Source organism: Sus scrofa, chromosome 13 (genome assembly GCF_000003025.6).
Source record: "Sus scrofa isolate TJ Tabasco breed Duroc chromosome 13, Sscrofa11.1, whole genome shotgun sequence".
Classification (NCBI taxonomy): Eukaryota; Metazoa; Chordata; class Mammalia; order Artiodactyla; family Suidae; genus Sus; species Sus scrofa.
Window position 1 is genome coordinate 54,284,528 of NC_010455.5, and position 12,204 is coordinate 54,296,731.

At 42.0% G+C, this 12,204-nt stretch overlaps 1 protein-coding gene across 1 annotated transcript in view; it reads left to right on the plus strand.

Moving 5' to 3' along the window:
• Positions 1-12,204, plus strand: part of GXYLT2 (glucoside xylosyltransferase 2) — a 97,255-nt gene that overhangs the window by 79,003 nt on the left and 6,048 nt on the right. Inside the window, exon 6 of the mRNA XM_005669726.3 lies at positions 4,928-5,100. Within this exon, the coding sequence (XP_005669783.2) occupies positions 4,928-5,100 (173 nt within the window). The remainder of the gene's footprint in view (positions 1-4,927; positions 5,101-12,204) is intronic.

Genomic DNA, 12,204 nt, shown 5'->3' on the forward strand with positions numbered 1-12,204 from the left:
TTTAATCCCAACCTCCTGATTTCTCTCTCCCTAGATTTATATTTTTTGAATATTTTAGGTCAAAGCAATTTTGTGTGACAAATTTCCTACTTTTAACTGCTTTGAAGAAATTGAATTTAGCCCAGAAAAATTAAATGGCTTATCTTTTCTGAAACACACTCTGATTTCCAAACTCTTCACCGTGAGCAGGTCATTTTCTTCTCCTCGAATGCTCTTCCAAGGCTTCTATTTTTAAGTATCAGGATCCTAGCCTCACTATAGAAGTCTAAGTTTAAATAAATCTTTATTGATATGCCTTCCTTTCTATGAACTCTAATAAACGTGTTCATTTTGATGACACTCTGTGCTATTTCCCTTATAAGTTTACAAGTAAAACTCCTCAAGGGCAGAAGCAGTGCCTTATCCCCAGTGACACCAACGCCTTGCATTGTGGTGAACAAATACTTGTTTCAGTTATATTCTCAATGTATTTTGTGTTTCTTCCTCTCGAAAATTCAGAAGAGGAGGTAAACATGTGAATTGAATTTTGTTTGGGACTAAACCTCACATGTGGCTTTTAGGACATCTGCAAACCCCTAAACTTGTAAGCAAATATTCTTCTCATATTTTTTCAGAGACACAGTCCAAAGCTTTCGTTAGAGTCTCAGATCTGTGAGTCATAAAAAGGTTCAGAATGACTGGCCACTGCAGGTCTAAAGGCAATTGCAGTAAAACATTTACTACTGATATACTATACATCAGGAACTATGCTAGGCTTGTTCCATTTAAGTTCTCTTGTTTTATCCTTCTAGCAGCCTAATGCAATAGTTGTTGTTACAGCAAAAACAATGATAATAGTAATGATTACAGCTTACCTTTACTCTGTGCCTTCTATTACCAAGCACTGTTCAAGTACTTGAATATATGAACTCATTTTATATTTCCCCAAATGCTAATGGACAAGTGACATTTAAAGTCTTCCCCCTTTTACAGATGATGAAACTGAGGCCCAGAAAATCTATGTAATTTGCTTGAATCCATGCAACTAATGGCAGAGTTCTATGTTCAAACCCAGTATACTGACTCCAGAGGTTACTCTCTCTGCCACTCTGCTATTCAGTCACAGCTAACACATGATAAACCTGGATCTCAAACCCAGATCATTTAGCTTCTCTTTATTGGTTCTAAACTGAGGTCAAATTGTTCAGTAACTCACTGGTTTTAGAGCTAGAAGGTTGAAGCCAACTTGAAGCTACATCTCATTCCCAAGTTTTTTTTTTTTTTATTAGAGTGTTATAGTTGATTTACAGTCTTGTGTGGTTTCTGCTGTCAGCATAGTGACCCAGTCATACACATATATACACTCTTTGTCTCATATTACCTTCCATGATATTCTACCCCAAGAACTGGATATAGTTCCCTGTACAATACAGTAGGACCTCATTGCTTATCCATTCTAAATGTAATGGTTTGTATCTGCCAACCCTAAACTCCCTGTCCATCCCACTTCCTCTCCCCTCCCTCCTGGCAACCACAAGTCTGTTCTCTATGTCTATGAGTCTGTTTCTATTTTGTGGATAGGATCATTTGTGCCATATTTTAGATTCCATATGTAATTAACATCATATGGTATTTGTCTTTCTCTTTCTGACTTCACTTAGTTTGAGAATATCTAGCTGCATCCATGTTGCTGCAAATAGCATTATTTCATTCTTTTTTATGGCTGAGTAGTATTCCATAATATATATGTATCACATCTTCTTAGTCCCAAGCCTTTCTGTTTCATCTTCTGCCTTAGAATGATGCCCTCACTGGGCTTACTCCTCTAAGGAGAGTGCAAAGAGAGGACAGTTTTCCTTTGGTGGTGGATCTCTTCAGGAAGAGATAAAAAACCTTCATCACCAGTCTTAAACACCATGAAGGCAAGATCTGTACACAGAGTAGACACTAGATAAATATTTGTTGATTCCATCAATCACTGTGTATACAAAAACAGAGATGGAGTCTAGGGCAATTCTTTCAGCAGAGAACATTATCAGGTACCTAATGATTCTCAAATGCATAATGCCAGGCAGGCATTAGAAAGGCATGAAGTGACTCACTGTGTTTAAAAAAGGCAGCTCTTCCAAAAAACAAACGCTAGAGAGGGTAGGGCAAAAAAGCAACCCTCCTACACTGTTGGTGGCACAACCACTATGGAAAACAGTCTGGAGGTTCCTCAGAAAATTGAATGTAGAACTATCACGTGATCCAGTAATCACACTCTTGGGCATCTATCTGGATAAGATTACAATTCAAAAAGGTACATGCACCCCTGTGTTCATTACAGCACTATTCACAATGGCCAAGACTTGGAAACCACCTAAATGTCAATTCACAAATGAATGGATTAAGAAGATGAGCTACGTATGTTCAATGGAGTACTACTCAGCCATAAAAAAGAATGAAATAATGCTATTTGCAGCAACTTGTATATAACTAGAGATTCTCTTATTAGATGAAGTAAGTCAGAAAGAAAAAGCCAGATACCATATGGTATCACTTACATATACAATCTAAAATATGGCACAAATGAGTCCTATCTACAAAACAGAAACAGATCATAGACATGGAGAACAGACTTGTGGCTGTGGGGGGCGGGTGGGAGGAAGTGAGATGGACAGGAAGTTTAGGGTTAATCTAAACTATTACATTTAGAATGGAAAAGCAATGAGGTCCTATACAGCAAAGAGAACTATATCCAGTCTCTTGGGATAAAACATCATGGAAGATAATATGAGAAAAAGAGTATATATATGTGTATGACTGGGGCATTATGCTGTACAGCAAAAATTGACTCAACATTGTAAATCAACTACACTTTAAAAATTAAAAAAACAAATTTAAGAAGCAGCTGTTGGGCTGAGGTCAGGCCACAGTTCAGAAGCACATGAGCACGTTTAGATATTTTAACTCCTGTTATCCTCACATCCATCCTCTGCACTGAAATGTAAAAAAATCACACAGCAAATACAGCGGCTGGGATTCACATCTTCATAGTATGACTCCGGGATGAGCAGGACGCCCTCCTGGCTATGGATTATGTAAGTGCTAGCGTGAAGGTGAATGCAAGTAAGAGAAACCTCATGGTGGAATGGGGTTGTCCTGAAGAAAGGACAATCTCGTAGTGTGTTGCGAACAGTTAGGAATTAGAGGGTGCCTGAATGTCACAGTAGTGTGTAAGTTCACACCATCTGCCAGAAGGGAGGTGTAGTGTTGTCTTGATCCTCTGCTTTCCAGCTTGAAGCTTTCTGTAAATAACCCCCGAGCCCTCGACCTTTCCATGAGAAGGAGATGCCATCTACCCAACCAAAATGCGTGTCTTTATATTGCCTTTCTGACAGGGGTAATTGATTTGCTCTAATCCTGTGCTTTCACATGGGGGCGTTGCTCATGATCAGTGACACATATTTGCAAAGAGCTCTGGTTCATCCTCCTCTAGACCTGGCCCTTTAAAAAGCATCTGGAAGGAGGAGCCAGGAAACTCAGGGGTTATGAACTTACTGTTAATTTTATATTCCTAGTCACCAAGAGGAGATTTACCAAGTCCAACAGGGTCAGAGCAGAGTTTCTCGACCTTGGCACTACTACTGTTGTGGGGGTGTGCTATTCACTGAAGGATGTTTCCTGATCCCTGGTCTCTACCCACACTGGATGCCAGTAGCACCGTCCTTATGTATGATAAGCAATGTCTCCCTTCAAACACTGCCAAGTGGTCCCAGAAGACTGGGGTTGCATCATCCTTGTCTAAGAACCGCAGGATTAGAGATGTAAATACACACAAGTATGCATGTGCACATGCTCACCCACTGTGTATATTTTCACACTGTTACCTTGATTTGGGGACTTTTTTTGGTTTTGCTTTTCTTTATTTTAGGTCACACCCTTAGCATGTGGAAGTTCCTGGTTCAGAAATCAAACCCAGACCACAATGTTGACTGGAGCCATAGTATTGACAACACCAGATCCGTAACCCTCTGAGCCACCAGGGAACTCCTTGTTTTGCTTTTCTGTTGTTTTTTTCCCCCTTCACTATTGTAATATTTTGTTTGTTGTTTTTTTATTTTGTTTTTGTTGTTGTTTTTTGTTTTTGTCTTTTTGTATTTTTGATGGCCACACCCACAGCATATGGAGGTTCCCAGGCTAGGGTCTAATTGGAGCTGTCGCTGCTGGCCTATGCCACAGCCACAGCAGTGCCAGATCCAAGCCGTGTCTATAACCTACACCACAGCTCACAGCAATGCCGAATCCTTAATCCACTGAGTGAGGCCAGGGATTGAACCTGCAAATGGTTCCTAGTCGGATTCATTTCCACTGCACCAGGACAAGAACTCCTGTTGGTTGGTTGGTTTTTAATCCAAAAAGGAAACTTTGCTTCAACCTTGACTCTAAAATTCATTGCACAGAACTTCTCCAAAGAGTTGATTATAACTGTTAGCACTGCTAGCCACCACTATGTGCTTGACATTCTCATATACATTTTATAAGCGCTTTTAAAAAACGGAATCATCAAAGTAAGAGGGAGATCCTATTATGTTCCTCTTGCAGGTGCGGAAACTGAAGCACAGGGCAGTTAAGTCACTGCACCTTGGTTGCACTGTTTTTAAGTGGCAGAGTTGGGATTCTGACTCCAATTGTCTGCTGCCCTTGTTTGCCTTCTTGTCCAAGATGCTCTACTGCCCTCTTCTTTGGGGCGAAACTTCCAACCGCACTAATGGGTGCCCCCTCAATGCCTGACCTCAGAATATTGACAAAGGTGGTGAAATTTGGGATATGAGTCACGATCGCACTCTCATGCTTTGAAATACCATGTGGTATGCAGTTGGTGGAAACACTGATTTCATCCTTGGTGCTGACTGTGCACATGTCTTTCTCTTGTCTCCACGCACCCCCCTCCCCGCCCTTCCAGAGTGTCTCTACGTGTTCCCCTGCCAGTGGAACTACCGTCCTGATCACTGCATGTACGGGAGCAACTGCAGAGAGGCTGAGCAGGAAGGTGTGTCTGTCCTGCATGGTAACCGAGGCGTCTACCATGACGAGAAGCAGCCGACTTTCAAAGCACTCTATGAAGCAATCCGGGATGTAAGTGTCTTCTCACACCAGTTCAGCAGAAAGTGTCTATCATGAGAAGCTGTGCCGGTGCTTTGGTCACTGTCCATTTGAAAGCCAAAAATATTCCCCAGAAGCTTTGAGTTCTACCAGTTGTCCCCCACCTCAGGCACTCTGTGTCACTCTTTTCACTACCACCTCATACTCTACTTTGTCCGCTCTTGACTTAATATTTCCAAGGAAGTCACCATTTTACCCCCAAATGAGTTCACTAAAGAAGGAAATTTCATGTCAGAAAAAAAAAAAAAAAAACCCACCTGTGCCAGTTGTCATAATAAAGGGTCATAAGTTAGGGTATAAATTCTACAATACACATAAAACGATATTCTTCAGCTCAAGCTAAGTGTGTTTCCTGGTTGCCAGCTCCACCCTGCCAAACACACAGGTGTTGGGATGGTCAGTTAGGACAAGGAGTCAAACCAAAGTAACCATCAGGTCTGTTTCTGGAGTGTAACAGTACAAGCGAGAGGCAAGCCAAGCACTAGCTCCCAGTGGTCCATTTTTATGGGCCAAAGGATGCTGGGCAGGGTCAAGTGGCCGCAACACAGAGGCAGGAATATCTCCTGAACAAAAACTTCTGCATCTTTACAGACCCATGAACCAGGGGGAAGAGGGAGAAGGAGGAAGATGGAAGGAGGAGAAAGGTATAACCCCCCTTCCAAAGGAGACCTCAAAATAGAAGTGCCTAGGACCAGGATGCAGATACGGGGTGGAGGGTCTGAGTCCTTGACTGCAGCTCCCTCAAGAAAACTATTATAGCTCAGTGCCTGGGCACCAAATCTGTATTGGGGAGGGCAGCTTCTCCTCCCCTCTCCCCACTCCAGACCTGCCAGGAAACCTTGCAGTTACTTCTGGTTAAGGATAAAGATGCAATTTGGTCTGGAACTGAGGCCCCCTTTTACTACCTTGAAGAGATTGGTTAGTGGGAAATAAGGAAAAGTTAAAGCCCTCTGTGAACCGTTATCTTGCAGTGAATGGGAAGATTGAAAGGACCTGGCTTTGTGGTCCACCACCTAGTACTATGCCAAGTACTGCCCCATAGGACTGCATTCCTCACTTTGGGAAACTGTGCTTTCCAAATGGCCTGTCACCTTGAGATGGCAGAGGGAGGACCAGCAACAGCTACTTTCAGAGATTTTCCTCTTGAAACAGTCATTCCAAAACATAGAGTATAGGAGTCAGCCAACTTGGGCCAAATCTGGCCTGTTTTGCAAGATCTGTAGGCTAAGAATAGTTTCTTTCTTTTTTTTTTTTTTTTTTTTTGTCTTTTCTAGGGCCACACCTGCAGCATTGGAGGTTCCTAGGCTAGGGGTCTAATCAGAGCTCTAGGCACCAGGCTACACCAGAGTCACAGCAACGCCAGATCCAAGCCGTGTTTGAGACCTACACCACAACTCCCAGCAACGCTGGATCCTTGACCCACTGAGCAAGGCCAGGGATTGAACCTGCAACCTCATGGTTCCTAGTTGGAACTCTTATTATTATTATTATTATCATTATTGTATTTTTAGAGTGGCACCCGCTGCATATGGAGGTTCCCAGGCTAGGGGGTCCAATCGGAACTCTATCTCCCAGCCTACATGCCACAGCCACAGCAATGCCAGGTCTGAGCCGTGTCTGAGACCTACACCGCCGCTCACAGCAATGCTGGATCCTTAACCCACTGAGCAAGGCCAGGGATCGAATCCACAACCTCATAGTTCCTGGTTGTATTCGTCTCCTATGAGCCACGATGGGAACTCAAAACAGTTTCTTAAATAGTTGGATAAAAATGAAAAGAAGAATGTTTCATAATAAAAGGAAGTTTTCTGACTTTCAGCTTTCACCATTCCTAAGTACAGTCTTATCGGGACACAGCTACAATTGTTCCTGTATATGTTGTCCATGGCCACTTTTGTGCTTCAACGGCAGAGATGAGTGACTGTGACAGACTGTGTGACTAACAAAGACTGAAATATTTACAATTAAGCCCTTTACAGAAAAAGTTTGCCAACCCTGACCTAGAACATGCGTATTTTATTAAGAGTGTTTTTTCTTGAACCCTTATGATTCATGAGCAGGCTTTGTCAGGAGTGAGGGGGGGCTGAGTCCTGCAGCATAGTAACACAATTTTTTTTTTTTTTACAGCCACACCTGCGGCATATGAAGGTTCCCAGGCTATGGGCAAATGAAGCTGCAGCTGCTGGCCTGCGTCACAGCCACAGCAATGCAGGGTCCAGGCTGTATCTGTGACCCACAGCACAGCTTGCGGCAACACCAGATCCTTAACCCACTGAACAGGGCCAAGGATAGAACCCATATCCTCACATAGAGAACGTGGGTCCTTAACCCACTGAGCCACAAAGGGAACTTCTCGTAATACATTTTGCTAAAGAAAATCCCAGTGAATTGTCTTCTTTGCCGGGGTAGAGTTTCAAGTGCCTGTAAGCTAACACCTCTTTCTTCCCCTAAGTTTCCTCCTATTGGTTCTCAAAGGCCAGGTGATTTAATTACACAGAAAATCTGTTCTGTACTTACTAATTCTATCACAGATATTCAAATGCTGGCCCCAGGAACAAACCCCTCTAGGAGTACCTGTGGAAGTTAAGTAAGTATGCAGACATGGACATCAGAACCACAGTCCAGGTTGCTCTGTGATCTGTCAGCCTGACCTGGGATTGAGCAACTCTGGTTCTTGAGTTACAATCCATCTTGTTTGTTTTCTGGGTGGATCAGAAAGACAGCCAAAAAACGGTTTCATAAATTATCCTGCCTAATACACTCACTGACTTTCCTCAGTTGATCCTAAAAAACGATTTTCATTCAAGCATGTCAGTCAGAAGCATCACTAACCCCATCCTGAAATGTGAGTACGTATAGACAGACTGTATCATGAAAGTTGTATTTCCCCACTCACCACTGGGCACCATAGTGTAGTGGGGTCAGGACTTGCCATGGGGCGTTGACAGACCTGGGTTCAGGTTCCAATTTTGTCACTTTCTGGTGAATAGTCATTAACTCTGTGTTCTTGCCTTACTGAGCTTTTTCCTCATGTGTGAAATGAGATACTGATATTATCTACTTCATAAAAAGCTTTGTGAGAATTCAAGAAAATGATGGTTTTTACACTTTTTTTTTCCGCCTTGCCTCTCTCTCTTTCTCTCTCTCTCTTTTTTTTTTTTTTTTTTTTTTTTTGCTTTTTTTAGGGCCACACCTGCAGCATGTGGAAGTTCCCAAGCTAAGGGTCAAATTGAGCTGCAGCTGCCAGCCACAGCCACAGCAATACTGGATCCCATCCCACTGAGTAAGGCCAGGGATCAAACCTGTGTTCTCATGGATTCTAGTCGGATTCGTTTCTGGCACGCCACAACAGGAACTCTGGTTTTTACACTTTTAAGTACAACTTGCCTAACAGAGTTGTGCTCAGTAATTAGTAGAAGTTGTTTGGATGGTAACAGTTTCACAGTTTTTCCTCTACCTTGTCCACATTTTCTCACTTGCTCTCTCTCTATTTTTTTCTCTCTTTCTTTCACTAATATATGTCTTTCTTCCTTTGTCTCTCTGAAAATAATTCCTCTTCTCCCTCTTCCTTCTTTCCTTCCCTTCTCATTTCTCCCTTTCTCTTTCCTCCTCCCCCCCCTTTCACACACACACACACACACACACACTCTCTAACCTTGTATGTATGATTCTGTAAAGGAAAGTCATCTACCAGGCAGACATTCTGTCAGTAAATCTTTCAGTAATCATCTCAGGAGAAGCTATTTTTTCTTTTTCTTTTTTTTTTTTTTTTTTTTTTTGAGCCGCACCATGGCATATGGTGGTTTCCAGGCTTGGGGTCGAATCATAGCTGTAGCTGCTGGCCTACACCACAGCCACAGCAATGTGGTATCCAAATCGCTCTGCAACCTACACCACAGCTCGAGGCAATGCCAGACCTTTACCCACCGAGCAAGGCCAGGGAGTGAACCCGAGTCCTTATGGATACTAGTCAGGTTCGTTAACCACTAAGCCACGATGGTAAGTCCGAGGAAATCCTCTTTTATGCAGGAACAATTTTTGGTTCTTGGAACTCAGAAGTCAGCAAAACTGAAAAAGCGCAGTCCTCATGAAGGGTGTATTCTGGGTGGAGAAAGCTAGACAGCACTCACATAATCCAAGAACCAAGTAAAGTCCTATTAGCTAGTGAAGGCATGAAGGGAACCAGGGCAGGTGACAGGCCGAGTCCCAGCCAGAGACCAATATTCACAAGCTCAGGTTAGGGATGCCTCTGCCAGCCTGAGCCTTGATCCCTGGAGGCAGCTCCCCAGGGAAACCTCGGGGGAGAGCCTGCTAAGTGGAAGAAATAACCCAGGAAAAGTCCCTGAGGCAGCAATAAGCTGTGTGCCCAAGACAGAGGAGAGGGCCCCTGTGACCAGAAGGACCAGAAAAGGGGAGAGAAGAGGAGATGCAGTGGAGAGGGCCAGGTCACACTGAACCTTGGGGACAAGAGTTGGAATCTTTTTTTTCCCTCTTTTTTTTTATTTTTTATTTTTTTAAAAATTTTTTCTTTCTTTTTCCTTTTACGGCTGCATCTGCAGCATATGGAAATTCCCAGGCTAGGAGTCAAATCAGAGCTACAGCTGCTGGTCTATGCCATATCCACAGCAATGCTGGATCTAAACCACATCTGTGACCTACGCTGCAGCTTTTGGCAATGCCAGATCCTTTACCCACTGAGCAAAGCCAGGGATTGAACCCTCATTCTCATGGAGACTGTGACGGGTCCTTAACCCACTGAACCACAGTGGGAACTCCTGGAGTCTTATTCTAATTGCTCTGGGAAGCCCCTGGAGGAAAATGATATGGTCTGATTTATGCTTTAAAAATAGGTCCTTGGTAACTTGGCGGCAGGGGTGCAAGAGTAAAAGCACAAAGACTGTTTATGAGATTCATTGCAACCATCCAGGTGAGAGATGGGACTAGCATGCACTTGTGTGCTCTCGGAAAGATGGGAGGAAATGCCATACTCAGGATATGTTGTATAAGGCAAGAATTAAGAATGACTCCAGGAGTTCCCGTTGTGACTGAGTGGTAATGAACCGACTAGTATCCATGAGGAAATGGGTTCAGTCCCTGGCCTTGCTCATTGGTGTTGACATGAGCTGTGGTGTATGTTGCAGACACAGCTGCAGCTCCCATTTGACCAGTAGCCTGGGTCAGCCCTAAAAGGGAAAAAAAAAAAAAAAATGACTCCAAGGTTTTGACCTAGTCTATTCCTGTCACTGGGGATACAGTAGTGAAAAGAAGCTTATCATTGGTCTCAACTGTACTATGAAACAAAGTGTCCCAAACATGGTCTCGGACAGAACCTTTTCTGCATTACATAATGTATAGTCTCCTTCTGGGAAGAAATTTACATTTCTGATAAACATGCTTAAGCAGTATTTCTGATGAACTTTAAATGGATTAAGAGTTCTGGAAAACTAAGCTTAAAGATGGCAAGATTTGAAGATACAAAAGAAAATAGAAAAAAACTTAAATGGAATTTTCAAATTTCAAATAAAAAAGAAAAGTTCAAAATCTAAAGAAGTGCAGAAGTATTTAGATTGAAAGGGACGACTGATTTCCTGACACAATAAAAAAGAGAAAAATATTGATTTTTAAGAAACTTTTGCCTTCAACTAGTTACGGACCAGCTAGACACAATGAGTTATGACAGCAGGGCAAAAACGCAATATTTATTTTATAAAAGAGTTTTAAAAATGAATATATAGACTTATTATACAATAAATCACAGTAATATTTAAGCAAAAAAAAAAGTTCTAGAAAACTAGACACTCACCCACTATGCTGTCAAGCAGTAGTATACTGACTTTTCGTCATTCTTATTTTCCTTTTTTTTTCTCTAGTCTTACTGTTTAAAATATCTTTGCCAACAATGAATCCTTGACTTGACCTACTCTAGCCCTTTTCCCTTTCAACAGAACTGTGATAGTTTCAACCGAACTTTGATTCATGCTTATAACTAGGTGATCTGAAAGATTTATTTTGGAAAATACACACACACTCCATAGGAAAACAAAGTGATTTTTTTGCCTCTTTTTTTTTTTGGAGATGGGGGGCCATACCTGTGGCATGTGGAGGTTTCTAGGCCAGGGGTAGAATCAAAGCTACAGCTGCCGGCCTACATCACAGGCATGGCAACACCAGATCCTTAACCCACTGAGCAAGGTCAGGGATTAAACCCGAAACCTCACGGTTCCTAGTCAGATTTATTTCTGCTGCGCCACAACGGAAACCCCCCAAGGTAATTTTTTTAAAAAGCTGAGAAACTAATTTTTCTGAAAGCTGACAAAAGCTAATTTTTTTAAAAAGTCTGACAAACTACCTCAATGAGACGATCAGGTTAATATCAACAGTGGTAAGTATCTTGATAGTAAGTAGTATCAAGATGGAATGTGTAGGATGTGATAGGAATGGCAATTTATCTCTGTGATTATCTTCCTCCTAGAAACTCGTAATCCCAGTCTGTAATTTTTAAAAAAAGCTCATTATTAATTGGGAAAAAAACCAACCACCAATATTCGGCACCTGAACTATTAAAGTACAGTAATGATATGTTTTACTAGTAGTGTTAAACTCTAGACTTCGTGACATTACCATCATTTCTTCTTTAAGATTGCTACAAAGGGCAAAAAGTATGAAGAATTCAGTGTTTTACTGTCAGATTTTCAAGTATCTATATGAGTCTTGCTTCTACTCCTTCTATATATACTCATGCTATATGTAGAATATCCTGTCCTGGGAGATAATACTTTTACTCTTATATTTTAAGAGCTTTTAAAACTCAACTGAATTATCTTTTTTTTTTTTTTTTTTAATTTTAAAAAGGAAAGAAACTGAGGTACCAAAAGGGTAAGTGACTAACTGGGGTTGCATAGGATTGAATCAGTGTTTGAACCTCAGCACTCAGAGGTCATTTCTGCTTTAAGAACTTACCAACCTGGAGTTTCCATGTCACTCAGTGGGTTCAGTATTAGGCATTGTCACTGTACTGGCTTGAGTCACTCTTGATGTGCAGGTGACTGAACTTCTGCATGCCCTGGGTGTGGCATG